General features: G+C 44.4%; 1 protein-coding gene across 1 annotated transcript in view; it reads right to left on the bottom strand.

Annotated features, from left to right (window-relative positions):
• smg1 (SMG1 nonsense mediated mRNA decay associated PI3K related kinase) overlaps nucleotides 1-13889 on the bottom strand; it is a 188388-nt gene that overhangs the window by 163122 nt on the left and 11377 nt on the right. The window contains exons 3-6 of the mRNA XM_083649718.1: nucleotides 11989-12150; nucleotides 6938-7074; nucleotides 2633-2691; nucleotides 333-546 (exon numbers count right to left, since the gene is read on the bottom strand). Coding sequence (XP_083505844.1) covers nucleotides 333-546; nucleotides 2633-2691; nucleotides 6938-7074; nucleotides 11989-12150 — 572 coding nt within the window. The remainder of the gene's footprint in view (nucleotides 1-332; nucleotides 547-2632; nucleotides 2692-6937; nucleotides 7075-11988; nucleotides 12151-13889) is intronic.

Here is a 13889-nt window from a genome sequence, read left to right on the forward strand (position 1 = left end):
GCTTTGCAACACAATGATATAAACGTTAGAGCACAATATGAAAGTTAAACGATAGACATTGAAGACATGAAAATGGGCTGCCTCATGTTTCTCACGTGCAGCATGATCATCAGCTGCACGTGCAGCATGCAATCGGCAGATCACATGCAGCATGCAATCGGCGACAATAAAGTAATATCTGCAATCAGCAGATCACATATTTGAGGTCAAAATCGGCCGGTACAGATTGCGTGCGGATCGTTCGGTGCACCCCTAGTATTTCCCCTAGAAACCTTTCTAGGATACTGGAGACTAAATGTCCAGATGGGATTTGTGCCTTTGCTTGTGCTTACCTGCATGACGGTAGAGAAGGCCTTCCTCTCACCGGCAGCCTCCAGGGCGCGCTGTGCTGCCAGCAGGTAGAGCAGCTTCACCTCGTCTCGACCACACAGGCTGAACTTGAGGAACAGCCACTTGAAGATGCGCTCTGCCTCGTAGCTTAGAGCTGTGGAGAGCAGCCCCAGGCAGGCAGCCGCATCCTGACGCAACTCCCACAGCAGCTTACTGCTGTTCACATCAAGCAAGAAGACATGTTAGCTTACTGCTGTTCACATTAACCAAGAAGACATGTTAGCTTACTGCTGTTCACATTAACCAAGAAGACATGTTAGCTTACTGCTGTTCACATTAACCAAGAAGACATGTTAGCTTACTGCTGTTCACATTAACCAAGAAGACATGTTAGCTTACTGCTGTTCACATTAACCAAGAAGACATGTTAGCTTACTGCTGTTCACATTAACCAAGAAGACATGTTAGCTTACTGCTGTTCACATCAACCAAGAAGACATGTTAGCTTACTGCTGTTCACATTAACCAAGAAGACATGTTAGCTTACTGCTGTTCACATTAACCAAGGAGACAACATGTTAGCTTACTGCTGTTCACATCAACCAAGAAGACAACATGTTAGCTTACTGCTGTTCACATTAACCAAGAAGACATGTTAGCTTACTGCTGTTCACGTCAACCAAGAAGACAACATGTTAGCTTACTGCTGTTCACATCAACAAAGAAGACAACATGTTAGCTTACTGCTGTTCACATTAACCAAGAAGACATGTTAGCTTACTGCTGTTCACATTAACCAAGAAGACATGTTAGCTTACTGCTGTTCACATTAACCAAGAAGACATGTTAGCTTACTGCTGTTCACATTAACCAAGAAGACATGTTAGCTTACTGCTGTTCACATTAACCAAGAAAACAACATGTTAGCTTACTGCTGTTCACATCAACAAAGAAGACAACATGTTAGCTTACTGCTGTTCACATCAACAAAGAAGACAACATGTTAGCTTACTGCTGTTCACATTAACCAAGAAGACATGTTAGCTTACTGCTGTTCACATCAACCAAGAAGACAACATGTTAGCTTACTGCTGTTCACATTAACCAAGAAGACATGTTAGCTTACTGCTGTTCACATCAAGCAAGAAGACATGTTAGCTTACTGCTGTTCACATCAACCAAGAAGACAACATGTTAGCTTACTGCTGTTCACATTAACCAAGAAGACATGTTAGCTTACTGCTGTTCACATCAACCAAGAAGACAACATGTTAGCTTACTGCTGTTCACATTAACCAAGAAGACATGTTAGCTTACTGCTGTTCACATCAAGCAAGAAGACATGTTAGCTTACTGCTGTTCACATCAACCAAGAAGACATGTTAGCTTACTGCTGTTCACATTAACCAAGAAGACATGTTAGCTTACTGCTGTTCACATTAACCAAGAAGACATGTTAGCTTACTGCTGTTCACATCAACCAAGAAGACAACATGTTAGCTTACTGCTGTTCACATTAACCAAGAAGACATGTTAGCTTACTGCTGTTCACATTAACCAAGAAGACAACATGTTAGCTTACTGCTGTTCACATTAACCAAGAAGACATGTTAGCTTACTGCTGTTCACATTAACCAAGAAGACATGTTAGCTTACTGCTGTTCACATTAACCAAGAAGACAACATGTTAGCTTACTGCTGTTCACATCAACCAAGAAGACATGTTAGCTTACTGCTGTTCACATCAAGCAAGAAGACATGTTAGCTTACTGCTGTTCACATCAACCAATTAGACATGTTAGCTTACTGCTGTTCACATCACCCAAGAAGACAACATGTTAGCTTACTGCTGTTCACATTAACCAAGAAGACATGTTAGCTTACTGCTGTTCACATCAACCAAGAAGACAACATGTTAGCTTACTGCTGTTCACATCAACCAAGAAGACATGTTAGCTTACTGCTGTTCACATCAAGCAAGAAGACATGTTAGCTTACTGCTGTTCACATTAACCAAGGAGACAACATGTTAGCTTACTGCTGTTCACATTAACCAAGAAGACATGTTAGCTTACTGCTGTTCACATCAACCAAGAAGACATGTTAGCTTACTGCTGTTCACATCAACCAAGAAGACAACATGTTAGCTTACTGCTGTTCACATCAACCAAGAAGACATGTTAGCTTACTGCTGTTCACATCAACCAAGAAGACATGTTAGCTTACTGCTGTTCACATCAACAAAGGAGACAACATGTTAGCTTACTGCTGTTCACAGTGGAACACTTGAGTTTTCTCTTACCTTTCATTCAAAATGTCATTCAGCGTGCTGAGGATGGTGTCCAACTGTTTTACCAGTGCCTGTGGCAGCCAGGGGGGAAGCACAGCCTATTAGTTTTGTTACTGAGTTCAAGTACTCAATTCACCTCTAATATAATATATGATGGATGTTAAACCAGGTATTCTGTTCACAAACGTGTGCCAATTAGGGATGTTCATCAATAATCGAAAATCGATAATTGATCGTTAAAGAATTGATTCGATCATGTGGCATTTTTATACATTTTTTTACATTCTTTTAAATCAAATCGGCCTAATGTGCTGAAACTACAGTATACGAGTGGATTTCAGTTCACTACGTGGTCGCAACCAGGTGAGGGCGCAATGGGACTATGAGACATCTGAACAGAAGACCTCTGGGTGGGGCTATGGGCGTGGTCTCACTGGGCTTGCTGCGTGAGAACTGCAACAGCACATTGTCAGCACTCATCCAAACGAGGAAATGAAGTGAGCGAAGCAAAGTTTTGTTTGGGACCATTTCGAGTTAAAAGACGACATTATAATATAAGCACTCCATTCCATGACTCCGCTCCAGGATTTCTATCCAGCATGCAGCAGCAGCAGCAGCACACAGAGGCCGCGTTGAGCCTAGGATGGCCAGGGCTTAGATCTGCGTGAGCACGACCCGTCGTAATTTGTCCAATTCAAGGTACATTAAAACGTTGTCTTGCTTCAACATACATCGCATCGCATAAACCATTTCCACCCGCAGGTTTGAGGAGTAGCTAACATAAACGTCAGATAAATACTCTCTATAGGCTAACGTTACCTACTGAGGCAGCTAACATGGCTAATTAGCTAGCTAACAGCAGCTATCTTTCTCCTCTAACCAACGTTAACGACACGTTAGTTGACTGAGCGAACGGCGCTGTACAGCAGGTCGTTATCAAAACGTATTGCACTGAAGAGAAGTAACATTAGATAATGACGAAAGACTCCTCCAATCTGGCAGTGGAAATGTATGCACAAAAGTTTGTGCATACATGTGTGTGTGTGTGAGAGACAGAAAGAGGGACAGGGCTGTGTGTGTGTGTGTGTGTGTGTGTGTGTGTGTGTGTGTGTGTGTGTGTGTGAGAGAGAGAGAGAGAGAGAGACAGGGACAGGGCTGTGTGTGTATAGCCCTTTTCCCACATGCGCTTTGTACCGCAAAATGACCGGAACGTGGTCTAATGCCTGCATGTGAGAAAGGCGCCGTGCCGGTATAAGCGCGACCCCGTCGTCGCGGCCATTTCACCAGTTTTCAGCCAGTCAGAAGAACGGTATGCCGCGATAGGCAGACAGGTGAGAAAGGGGTCCAGTCATTTTCCGCGACACCGGTCCTTCTCTCTTCATGGGCGAGTACACACTTGCTTAACGTTCACTTCCAGCTTGCGTCATCTAATCATTCGCGCACATCAAAGCAAACTACTTCCATTTCGTCGCTGTGCAATGAAAGCCACTTATCTCCAAATCGCCAACTTTTCAGGAAATGAAAAAAAACCCTGCTCTTAACTCATTGAGTGCCATGGACGGACATGTTAGTCATTTCAAATAGTAACGTAGAGTGCCAAGGACGGACATGTTCGTCAATTGCGTTTTTTGACGGTGGGGCGTCGATCAAAGCCTTCTGCCTCTCCTGTACAAATATTATAGCTATTGGAGGTCTATAACCTATTTTACAGAACCCTTAGGTGGCGACAGTGCTCTCCAGGTTAACAGAAAGGCAGAGAAAAACAGAGAATAAGTCGTTGGGGAAACGGAAATCGCATCGCATCCGTATGCATCGATATGCATGAAGCGTTTTAACGTTAGATGTGCCTGCAGCAGGCAGCAGCCAATCTGCTCCCACAATTGAGCTCCTCCGTGTCCGCTGCACAGCCCATTCGCATGATCAGCCGTTATTATTCTCAACTGGAAGCATACAGTAGTAGCCGGTGACAAACACACGCGGAAAAAGCTGGATGTCGCCGACGCGCACCCTTCACAGTGCAGACAGAGCAAACTCAGCAGAGAGCCACCTCCCATACAGGAGGAGTGTGCAGTTGAGGCGGGGCGGGGCGGGGGGGGGGGGGGGGGGGTGGGGCACGCAGAGCAGCACACAACACTGACCCAGACAGACCCAGGCAGCAGGACAGGGTTGGCAAACGCAAGCCAGAATATCCGATGCCCACCAGCAGCAAATCAAGATCAGCAAGAAGCTGCAACCAGCAGTGCACGCAGGGGCCAGCGCTGCTGGTTGCAGCTAAAAATATTATTCTGCCAAACAAAATTCCCTGGCCTTCACTGTTTTATTGAAGGAAATTATTTTTGAGGTGTGACTACATCAGAAAATTAGCTTCAGAGTCAGTGATGTGTTTGAAATGTTTAATTTCACAAAAGGGCCATTATCTCAGCTTCTAGAAAAAAACTGCTCTTTTTTGTTAAATCAAGCTATCTTCTCCGGCTGATAACTAAAGAACGGAAAATGATATCAATAAACCTGTTTTTGCTGATGATAGAAAAGAGTCTCATCGTTCTTTGGGTGTGTTCATTGTTTACATAGTAATATCACACAATATTCTGTGGGCCTCGAGAAATCACTGAAAAAAGCTCTGAAACTCTGGCACTGGGAGCGTCTGTTCTCCAAAAGTGGCTGGCACTCAATGAGTTAAAATACTGAACACCACGTTGTCATATTTGACACATGTCTTCATTGTAGACAGTTTATCGCTGAATGTGTCATTACATTATTAATATCTTACCTGAATAAGCTCAAATGCTGTTACAGGATTATCACACAGTGTCTGGGGCACTTTCTGCTGGCCAGACAGCAGCGTGTGGGAGCCTGCGCCTGCCTTTTAGAGCGCGAGCACGAGCCGCTGTGCTCCAGGCAGCGGGGACGCGCGGGCGGAGCGCTTCACTCTGCCAAGCCGGGGAGAGTGGCTCTGTCATGGGTTGAGCAGTCCCGGAGTAACGTGACATTATTCTTGTCAGAAACAACTTCGATTTGCATACTTTAAATGAGTTTGCAGCCCAAGGACAACCCGAAAACACCTTATTGATCTAAACCCGACCCCCCAAATAACCTCCCCCCTCCCCCCGCCCCCCAACATACAGGAAATTTCGCTCCTAGATTCTCACATGCCAGCGCTGAGGTGTGAAGGGAAATTCCGGGAAATGTCCGATATTGACTTACAGGTAATTTTCAGGTACGCATGTGGGAAAACGGCTTGAGTGTCCTGTGTGAGACAGAGTGGGGGTGTATGTGTGAGGAGGAAACAATAATTATTTGTGTCCAATGTTCACCCATTACAAAAGAAGTGTGTATTTGATTGTTATGTTTTAGTTTTACATCAAATTAATTAGATGAACTAAATCGTTTACATACTATATTACCAAAGCACACACATACATACCTAACCCTAAAAATGTTTGTTGCCTGCTAGCTATCAGACAGCATAGAGAGGCTTAAATATGTGCTGTATCGGTATCGGATCGAAATCAGTATCGAATCGGGTATCGAAATTTGATCGGAATCGGATCGGTTTTGAGGTTAAAATATCGGAATCGGAATTGAAAAATCTCGATCGCAGCATCTCTAATTAATATTATCGATCATCGATAATTGCTCATTCATTTTCCCGAATTTCGATTATGGAAATTTTTCTAAATGAACATCCCTAGTGCCAATATTTGGGGTTTCCTCAGGGTATGTTCAGGAGCTGCTCCACAGAAGTTGAGAATTCATTCTTACATTTGTTTGTTAGATGAAATAGATAGATACCCATCACTATGATATGGAAGAATCCGTGACAGTGACAATATGGCTACTGTTGATCATGGTGAACTGAAGGAGGTGCTCGATACCATATGCCAGTGATGGAGTCAAAAATAATAAAAATGAATAACTGCATTTAACATATTAAGAAGATAATTAATTCTTATTTGACTCAAACATGAGCACCACTGTGCAGTCTCTCTGTGTAATTATCGTATTATAGTCCTAAATATAGTCTATATGGCCTATTTTTTTTTCCAGCCCAAGCTCCGCCCGACCCGGCCAATTAAGATAAAATCTCAGCCAGTGACGACCCGAACTCTAGTGCTACCTGGAGTTCAGTCACTTGTAAAATGGACTGTTTCAAAAGATTGCTGTGTGTAGATAATGTCTAATGTTGCCTCTTCTTTCTGAATTGGTCTTTTTTGCAACAACAATAAAAGTCTGATGTGGGAGAGATGGAGAAAAATATAAAGGCAAGCATTTTCAGTAAACCAACAGATAGATCATCTCAAAGGCAAGATGACTCACCACTTTGTTTTCGCCATGGCTGATGAAATCCTTCAGTTGTTTGAGGGTGGCCAGCCTGCGGTCGCGGTCGTCCTCCCGGGAGACTCGTCGCAGGAGGTTGGCCAGCCGAGATTCGTCCGAGTGAGCCATCCCTCTGTCTGCATGGACAACATGGACAACAAACAAATTAGTTATTATTAGTTACACTTATTTATAATAATTTCTCAATATAACACTAGTCTTTCATTCCCAACAATAGGCTATAAAGGCGTGTGCCTATCGGCCACGACAGACTGCAGCAGAGCACTTAAAGACGAGCTGAAGACTAGTGGTGCAGCGATTTTATCACTCGATGCACAGAAGGCATTTGATCAGGTTGAGTGACCTTATATGTTTGAGTCGCTGCACAGTTTCGGGTTTGGTTTCGGGTGCATGGTATCGTCACCCATGTATACCCATGAGGTCCTTGCCAATCCCCAGCGTGTCCGTGTTGGAAATGAACTTTTGCATAGATATCTCGATACTCAATACTTAAACGATACCACGGCAAAAAGCGAAAACAACAGGAAAAGTCGTGTAATAATGGATGACAGAAGAACATGAAGTTAAAATTCATGTTTTGAGTCTTCATCATACTTTATGTGGTGTTCAAAGATAGCTGGGGAAGGCTGTCTCAACTGAGTTGGTGCTGATTCTGCTGGCATCTCATTTGACTAAATAGAAAATGAGGAAATGTGTTCAGTAGAGCGCAGAATAGAATAATGTCTGTTCAGTCTACTTTAGTATAATCCTGAGTTTGAGCTTCATCATTAAGTGGCAGGTTTACAGTTAATGTCATGTATGTTTATTATTTTTCACAATAAAATGTACAGTAGGCCTATGTGGTATGTGGTGTCAAGTGTTTTCTTGTTTGTTCATACATGTGAGGTGAGTTTTTGACAATTAGTATAACATTAATCATGGATTATTCTAAATAAATAAATAATTTTCAGTGTTATTAAAGCTTTTACATGGTAATATGCAGTAATCTGATGTCCCTTATACTTAGTGTATGTGATTTCTTTGACAGTTAACGTTATACAGTTTGCAACCTCATATCACTCTTAAACACCATCATGACTCAATAGCCTACCTCCTTGGCAGAGGTTAGGCGCTCATGAGCGCATTGCCTTTAATTGCCTCGTCAAACGACGCTGAAAAAGGTTTGCGTCTCACAAAATAAATCACACTCACTTGACTTGACGTTATCACATTGGCTAAACTGTCACACTTTGTACTAGTCGGATCGTCTGTGGGAGAGATGCTTTGGCAAGTCAAGAGGACGTGTTGTCGCCAAGTTGGCAACACTGCATGTGGGCTGAACAGAGGAGTGGAGAGTCAGTGAGACAGGGGAGGGCGGACTTGGCACGCCCACATGGAGTTGAAACAGACAGAGCAAAGCTGCAGCACGCAGACTCCGGTGGAGAAACAGACGAGGGGTCCCCTCCGTCATGTGGGTAGGTGGGCGGCACTGAGACGTGACCGTGTGTGGAGTCGTGCATTATGTGCTGGGCGACAGAGGATCATAGAGGCCCTGCCGGCCCTAAAAAAACATACATTTACTACACAATCTGTAGTAGGTTTGATTTTTCATTAAGAGCAACCACTGCTGGTATTGATGAATATGGATACTGCAGCTAACATTGTATCTATTTAAAAAAAAATGGTATCTATACTTTTGGCAACCTTATATCCGGCTCCGTTTCAGATTGGCTGAGCAGCTGCAATGAAGTAAATGGTTGATGGTGACTATTTGTGCCTCATACACACACTCGTGGCATGTGAACAGTAGGGATGGGCATTTTAAGTCATTTAAATACTACCCTCCTATTAGGATACGACATAGTCGAGCGAGGCAGACCTCCGCAGATCGCACGGAAGGTCCGCGCAGCCACATATAATCACATTACATTGTACAGTGATAAGTGAGAAACGGCCCATGAAAAGTGACAATGAAAAGCCATTATGTGCAGTACTGCGGTTTCACTCTGAAACAGTGGTGGAAATGGCCAGGATTTGCTCTGGGAACCCTACTTAGGCAGGGTGGGGTCCCCGGACGCGGTGCGGCCCACCCCCCGCCCCCTATGTAATTTCTGTATGCTTGAATGTTTTTTCTTATTGATTTGACTCATTACCATTACAGCTAGCCTACATAAAATTCTCTTTCAAAAGTTACTCAAATAATATTGCCGAGATCTACTGTACTGATTTATTCATGACAGACTTGATGGAACATTGTTATTGACACTGCTTATTCAGTTGACATGTTTTCCTACCATTCTCTGCTCCTTTCATGCTGTCCACTCCACTGCTCTGCTCTGCACTTACTAGATGGCTCTGGGCCTGCCGATTGGCTGTGTTGACTGCAGCCGGGCATGCTGCCTTCAGGTGCGGTCAGATTTATGAAAACGCTTTAGAGAAACAGTGCTAAATATCTATACGCATTTTTTTTTTAAGAAAACAAAACTTGGACGCTGAGGAAGAGGCGAAGAGCGTTCCCACAGCGTTCCCACGCAATGGTCGCTCTGGGAACCCCGTTCCCAACTGTTTCAACACCATTTCCACCACTGCTCTGAAACGATCATACCATCAGCACATGAATACAATCACAACTGAATAGGTGTTTCAGTTCTACTTTGTGCTCTTTTATCTGTCTCAACAGAGCACAGTTACTTGAAATGACTACAAATGAACAGGTACAAATCACAGTTTTACCACAAGGGTCAAGAAATGTGGCTCAGTGGATTGTTCATTTAATTTCTCTCCCTGTCTCTCTTGCAAAGGGCAGCGCGCCCTGGGAGCTACACGTTTACTACAGCACAGAGGCAGACGTCTGACTGAAGTAGGAGGCTACATCACTACCAATACGTTCACGCTACAGATCCTGACCCACAACGTGTGTGTTGAATTCAACAAGCTGGCAGAAAATGGAGAGAATTACTGGCGGATAACGTTAGATTTGTGTGGGCTGGTCTGTTTGGAACCTAACAGAGATAGAAACACACCTATCTATTGGCTCATTTCCAACCACATATAACAGCACAGTACAGCTCTACTCGATCTGGTCTTACTCGTCTCTACTTGATATAGACTCTGTTTCCATAGTAAGTTTACTCGCCTCCGCCCACACCTGGTCGCCATTAGGGATGGGCATTTTAAGCAATTTAAATAGTCGAGTACTCTCCTTCTATTATGAACGAGTGCTCGAGTACTCGCGCGGGGGGTGCGGGCTGTGTGATTACTATGGTAATGACTGAGCAGGGGTAATCTGCTGTGTATCGGGCTGTTCACACATAACGTTTGCATTTTTGCATGGAAAAAGCGCTACCTGGAGCATTTTTGTCAGGAGAGGGACTGACTGTGATATTAGGTGACGCTAAGCTAACATCTAAAGCCTACCTTTAGACAGTATCTCCGATGGTTGGATTAGCGCTTTGGAGCAGATAAGTTGTGAAACAAGCGAAGGCATTTGATTTCCAATACATGTCCATTGTTGCTGAATAGTGATCACCATGATGCGATTGTCTCCCAAAAAGTGATTCTTTCTCCACATGTCTTGTGACTAACGTTATGGGAAATGACAGTATAGTCAGTAAACTAGTGCAACATTTTGAATGAGTTTTATCGGGCGTGCGCTATGAAGAAGCGTGCTTCTCCTTCGGGAGAATATCTCCAGCCACCATTTTCGAGAAGAGCTGGAAAACTTCCGGTTAAAACTTTCAAAATAATGTTACTTAAACAAAAGTACCGGTAAATAGCTTATTGATGCACGTTGGAGGAGAAAAGGTATTTCAATGAATGAAGCAGCATCCTTGTATCAAAATACTCATTGTGATGTTATATGGCGTGAAACTGTGGCTGTAACGCATTACTCAAAATAAATAAGGTTACAATAAGCGTTTTATTTTGAAAGCAACAAAGCGAATGACGTACTTGTACATTCTGGCTGACTTGACGCCCGGCCGTGCAGTTGCTGCTGGTTGCTGCCAGATCCACATGACGATGCGTGGGTAGATCTTCTATACCATTTTTAAAGGGGTGGGGAGTGGGGCGAGTACCCGAACAGCAGAAACGTTACTCGAATACTGACGTTATGAACGAGTGCTCGAGTACCCGAGTACTCGCGCCTATCCCTAGTCGCCATAGCGACCGCATATCTGCCCTCCGCCCATAGCCGAAGTAGGCTATAAGGTATAACGTTAAAATTAAATCCATACACAGAACTTTTAAACTGATTATGAAATACTGGTGCCTCTAAATGACCTACAGTGTACATGGACAAAAGTGACAATCGGCTAGGAGAACGGATATCACTTTGTTGTTACTCAAACTCACATGCATGCACTGCGCGAGGGACGGGAGTTGCGCGATGGGGAGAAGGGAAGCCTCTACCTCGGCCTCTCACCAGGCAGGCCCGTGGCTTCACTAAACCCCCGCCTCCGGCCTAGCGGAGCCAACTACAAAGGGCTTCCCGAGGAGCAGACTTTTTCTCTCTCAAAACAATTGAAAACCACCGCCATGTTAAAGCTAAGCAAGGAGATCGATTTTATTTCACCAGAGCCGAAGGCAGCAACACAAAAGACTGATGGAAATAACATTAACAGAAGAGAAGGTAAGCCCCACTAAACTGGTATGCAGCATTGACAGTCAGTAGAGTAAACATGATTCTGCCTGACCAATCAGTCGTCTGCAGTGTTTTCACGTCACCATATGGTACCGGGTTCACAGCGCTGGAACCTCAACAAAGCAGGGACCAAAACTAGCATGACTCAACCCCGACTCAACCCGGGCTGGCCAGGTTTTTGATCAGTGGAATGAGACAAAAAAGCGAGACGATCAGCAGCCTATGTAATGGGGCGACTTCATGGAAAAAGGCGAGTTGAATTCACAGTTGTAGACTTGTCACGTTACTCACATTGGGTGGAAAACAGGAAAAAATTTGAAGTTTCTTCTTTCACATTTTCACAACACAATTGACTTCCTCCTCCTGCTCCTGAGACTCTGAACAGTGATCAGTCAAAGGCCTTACTTACCCTGCGACTTCCTCATGTCCTTACAAGCTAAAGCACGGTTTCCATGGTTTCCATGCTGAAAGGGTGTCAAATCCGTTGTCACGTCATTGAGCCTCAACTCTTGCCCCAGCGACTTCCAACCAAATGTAGTATCACAGGCACCTCCACCAGCTTCATATCCACCTGCAGGGGGCGCAGAAGATGCCAAATTAACTGATAGAATTACCTGCATAACAAGTTCAACATCACCAGGCAAAAATGTCAGCTTAAACTAGGGATGGGAATAACACATTAATGCATTAAATAATATTATTAGAGTTAAAAGTTACGTAACAGACTACCCAACTATGTGTTTATTAACACACACAAAGACATTTCTTTCTTTAAACACATTTTAATGTAAGACTGTAAAACAAATATTTGTGGGGAACCGTTACTGTGGTGGTAGTCTAGTCTCACTGACCAGCCTCCTCTCCCTTCAGCCTCCTCTCCCTTCAGCCTCCTCTCCCTTCAGCCTCCTCTCTCTTCAGCCTCCTCTCCCTTCAGCCTCCTCTCCCTTCGGCCTCCTCTCTCTTCGGCCTCCTCTCCCTTCGGCCTCCTCTCCCTTCGGCCTCCTCTCCCTTCGGCCTCCTCTCCCTTCGGCCTCCTCTCCCTTCGGCCTCCTCTGCCTCCTCTCCCTTCAGCCTCCTCTCCCTTCAGCCTCCTCTCTCTTCAGCCTCCTCTCCCTTCAGCCTCCTCTCTCTTCAGCCTCCTCTCCCTTCGGCCTCCTCTCCCTTCGGCCTCCTCTCCCTTCGGCCTCCTCTCCCTTCGGCCTCCTCTCTCTTCGGCCTCCTCTCTCTTCGGCCTCCTCTCTCTTCGGCCTCCTCTCCCTTCGGCCTCCTCTCTCTTCAGCCTCCTCTCCCTTCAGCCTCCTCTCCCTTCAGCCTCCTCTCCCTTCAGCCTCCTCTCTCTTCAGCCTCCTCTCTCTTCAGCCTCCTCTCCCTTCAGCCTCCTCTCCCTTCGGCCTCCTCTCCCTTCCGTCTGAGGAGTCTGGCGCCGCAGTTCTCCATAACTGGGATTGGCGTTTTTGTTTTTTGTTCATGCTTCTAACAATTGGCCAAGTTAGTACTTACGGTAGTTTATGGGATAGGAATTCTGCCAGATGACAGGCACTAGGCGCCATTTTCTACTTCTTTTGGAAGAGAAAATTATCCTGAAATGAGGATTTGATTGACAGCTGCATGTCGTGATATGATTGGTTAAAATGGGGTAGAAGTTTGATAGTACTAGGTGACGTCAGCAAACTGTACATTACTGTTATCAATGAATTCTTGAAAAATGAACTTTTGATGTGAAAAAGTGTGAAAAAATAAAGAAATTAGATTTGTGTGATTTTTTTTGGCATACATTATTAAATAGGTGCACTGCATACCCAGGTATTTGAACTAAAAGAAAAGAAAAGTCATTTTTGGGTTCAGCTCGACTTTAAGTGTTGTAATTATTTGTGTAGCCAGAGCCCTCAACCTGCTCATCTATTTCTATTTGGGTTCAGTCAGGAACACTCAAGTCACAAGAGCAACCATTTATAGCAGCAAATGATAATGCAGTTATGTTTGGTGTTTATAGCTGTGCTCTAAGCTGCTCGTTGTGCTTACCCAGCAAGCATACTGAAAGTATAACAATGACAATGCTCTATTTAGTCATTTGGTTTTCCAGAAAGCCTTTGGAACCTCCAGAGGAGCATAAACTTGTTGCTTCAATCAAAAGTGGGTGCATGGACAATAATGAATAAAGCTACTTAGCCATTTGTGGCTGCATTGCAATCTAGGCTACTGTCTGTGTCTGTGTCTACTGTCTGTGTCTACTGTCACAACAACACAGCCGACTTCTCACGCGCGGGGGACGCCCCGGCGACATTAAACAAGTGCACCCAGTTCAGAGAA

This window comes from Poromitra crassiceps (assembly GCF_964638095.1).
Source record: "Poromitra crassiceps genome assembly, chromosome: 13".
Taxonomy (NCBI): Eukaryota; Metazoa; Chordata; class Actinopteri; order Beryciformes; family Melamphaidae; genus Poromitra; species Poromitra crassiceps.